Below are 2,500 nucleotides of genomic sequence, written 5' to 3' on the forward strand. Positions count from 1 at the left end.
CAGAGAGATAGATAGATAAATAGATAGATAGATAGAAATATAGATAGATAGTCAGATAGATAGATAGATAGACAGACAGACAGATAAAGAGAATCAGACACGGAAAGAGAAACAGGTAGCAGGAGAAAGCAACAGAAGACAGAAGGAGAGAGAAACCCAGATATCTTTGCCCAGCGGTTGTGGAGGCTTCCGAAAGCAAAGCCAATTCTCAAGGCCGAAGAGAACCGAGATACAGCTGATTGCACAGGTTGCAGCAAGAGAGAGAGAGAGAGCCAACGGACCCGAGAATTCAGTATAGCCGAAGAAGTTGGAGATTCTGGAATAAAGTTTATTGTAGGGGAAACTTCGAAAAAAAATCTGATTATATGGGATTGGGAGAATGTCCTTTTTTCTAAATAATTTTAGGAATATACACTTTTTTCTTTTTTTAGGTTGGAGATTCTGGAATAAAGTTTATTGTAGGGGAAACTTCGAAGATTTTTTTTTTCTGATTGTATGGAATTGGGAGAATGTCCTTTTTTTATTAATTAATTTTGATTTAGGAATATACACTTTTTTTACTTTTTTATTATAATGTATCCAGTGCAGTTGGAGGATAATGTAAAGGTGTATTGTACAATTTAGTGACACGTACACCCACTATCCCCCCCCCCCTATAGCACGTACACCTATTCCAGAATTACCCCCTTCCCCTCCCTCCATACCCCCTCCCCTTCACCCACCCACGCCCACCCACACCCTCACCCTCACTCACCCACTCTCACCCTCCTCCTTCCCCCTCCCTCCATACCACCCTCCCCCTCACCCTCAACCACCCACACCCTCACCCACCCTCACCCTCACCCACTCCCACCCTCCTCCTTCCCCTCCCTCCATACCACCCATCCCCCTCCTCACCCATCCCCCCACCCTCACCCTCCCCCCTTCTCCTCACCCTCCCCCCCTCCTCACCCTCCCCCACCCTCACCCACAAAGCCCACCCCATCTCCGGGAACCCATAACAACAAGTCCTCTATATCCGATTCTCCCTTATATACAGGAGGGTTCTCTAGAATGGCCTTTCTGGACCAAGCTGATAGTGGTGGCCATCGGGTTCACGGGCGGCCTCGTGTTCATGTATGTGCAATGCAAGATGTACGTGCAACTGTGCAAGAGATGGCGTGCTTTCAACAGGGTCATATATGTTCAAAATGCGCCTGAGAAGGTTGGTTACCTCTTGGAATAATATTGTTTTTGTGTATCATTGGTGTAATGAGGAATATTATTGTTTTGTGTATTATTAGTGTAATGAGGAATATTATTGTTTTGTGTATCATTGGTGTAATAATGATAGTGTTTTACTTATCTTATCTTATTGTAATGGGTATCATTGGTGTAATAATGATAGTGTTTACTTATCTTATCATATTGTTTTGTGTATCATTGGTGTAATAATGATAGTGTTTTACTTATCATATTGTTTTGTTACTTATCTTATCTTGAAGTTATTATAAAGGAGGAATTTGTTGTTTTGAATATAGAGAATAACAGAATCGTTTGTGAGTGATTCAGAGTCATTTTAGGTCAGCTTTATATAGAATAAGTATTTACCAGTATTCCTTATTAATGAAAATACTCAAGTGCAGATTTCAGGTATTTGATTCTTATATTATAGAAAAAAATCTGTTTTGAAATACGTGTGATTACATTGAATTTACACAGGGCATTTCCAAAAAATAATAATAAATAAACAAAACTAAAAAAAGATAAAAAATAAAATAAAATAGATAAATAAGAATGATGGAATATTTGAAAAACAAGCATGACATTAAGAAACAATTTAAAAAAAACAAAAAAACCTGAACACAGCAGCTTAAGATTACCACACCTTGTAACCCATTTTAGTTGAAGTAATTCTAACGTCAGGTCTTGGCAGGTGCCCCTGAGCGAGCGTGACCGCACAGAGTTCCAACGGGAGGCCAGCCAACAGTGTGACAACGGAGGAGGCATCGGCGGCGGAGGAGGCGGAGGAGGAGGAGGAGGAGGGGGCGGCGGCGGAGGAGGAGGAGGAGGAGGGGGCGGCGGCGGCGGAGGAGGAGGAGGAGGAGGGGGCGGCGGGGGAGGAGGAGGAGGAGGGGGCTATGGCATCGGGAAGGACAACTGTAGCGAGTCCCACGAGGCGGAGAAATCCCTCATGGGTGTGTCCATTATCACAGGCGCTGCCCCCCGTGACCTAACTCCCACTACCACCACTACCCTGTCTACCACTCCTTTCAGTACCAACACATCAATCACAACCACAACTATTGCCACCACAAACCCCACCATCACAGCCACTAGCCCCCCTGGTGCTGTGTGGACGGAAGCCCCCACGACCCCACTGGATTCACAGCTGGCCTTCAGTACAGGTCTCACGGCAACTGCTCTTCTCTACTGATTTTGGTTGCGCTGTGGTTGGCATTGCCTTGTCCCTCTGTTGTTTCGTGTGTGCGTGACGTTTCGTTGTTGTTTTTTTTTATTT

General features: G+C 44.2%; 1 protein-coding gene across 2 annotated transcripts in view; it reads left to right on the forward strand.

Moving 5' to 3' along the window:
• Window positions 1–2,500, forward strand: part of LOC113815489 (uncharacterized) — a 136,235-nt gene that overhangs the window by 118,189 nt on the left and 15,546 nt on the right. The window contains exons 5-6 of one of the 2 annotated variants that reach the window (XM_070135778.1): window positions 1,040–1,204; window positions 1,916–2,387. In XM_070135778.1, coding sequence (XP_069991879.1) covers window positions 1,040–1,204; window positions 1,916–2,387 — 637 coding nt within the window. The remainder of the gene's footprint in view (window positions 1–1,039; window positions 1,205–1,915; window positions 2,388–2,500) is intronic. The other variant, XM_070135779.1, reaches the window with a different exon arrangement.

Source organism: Penaeus vannamei, chromosome 21, assembly GCF_042767895.1.
Source record: "Penaeus vannamei isolate JL-2024 chromosome 21, ASM4276789v1, whole genome shotgun sequence".
NCBI lineage: Eukaryota > Metazoa > Arthropoda > Malacostraca > Decapoda > Penaeidae > Penaeus > Penaeus vannamei.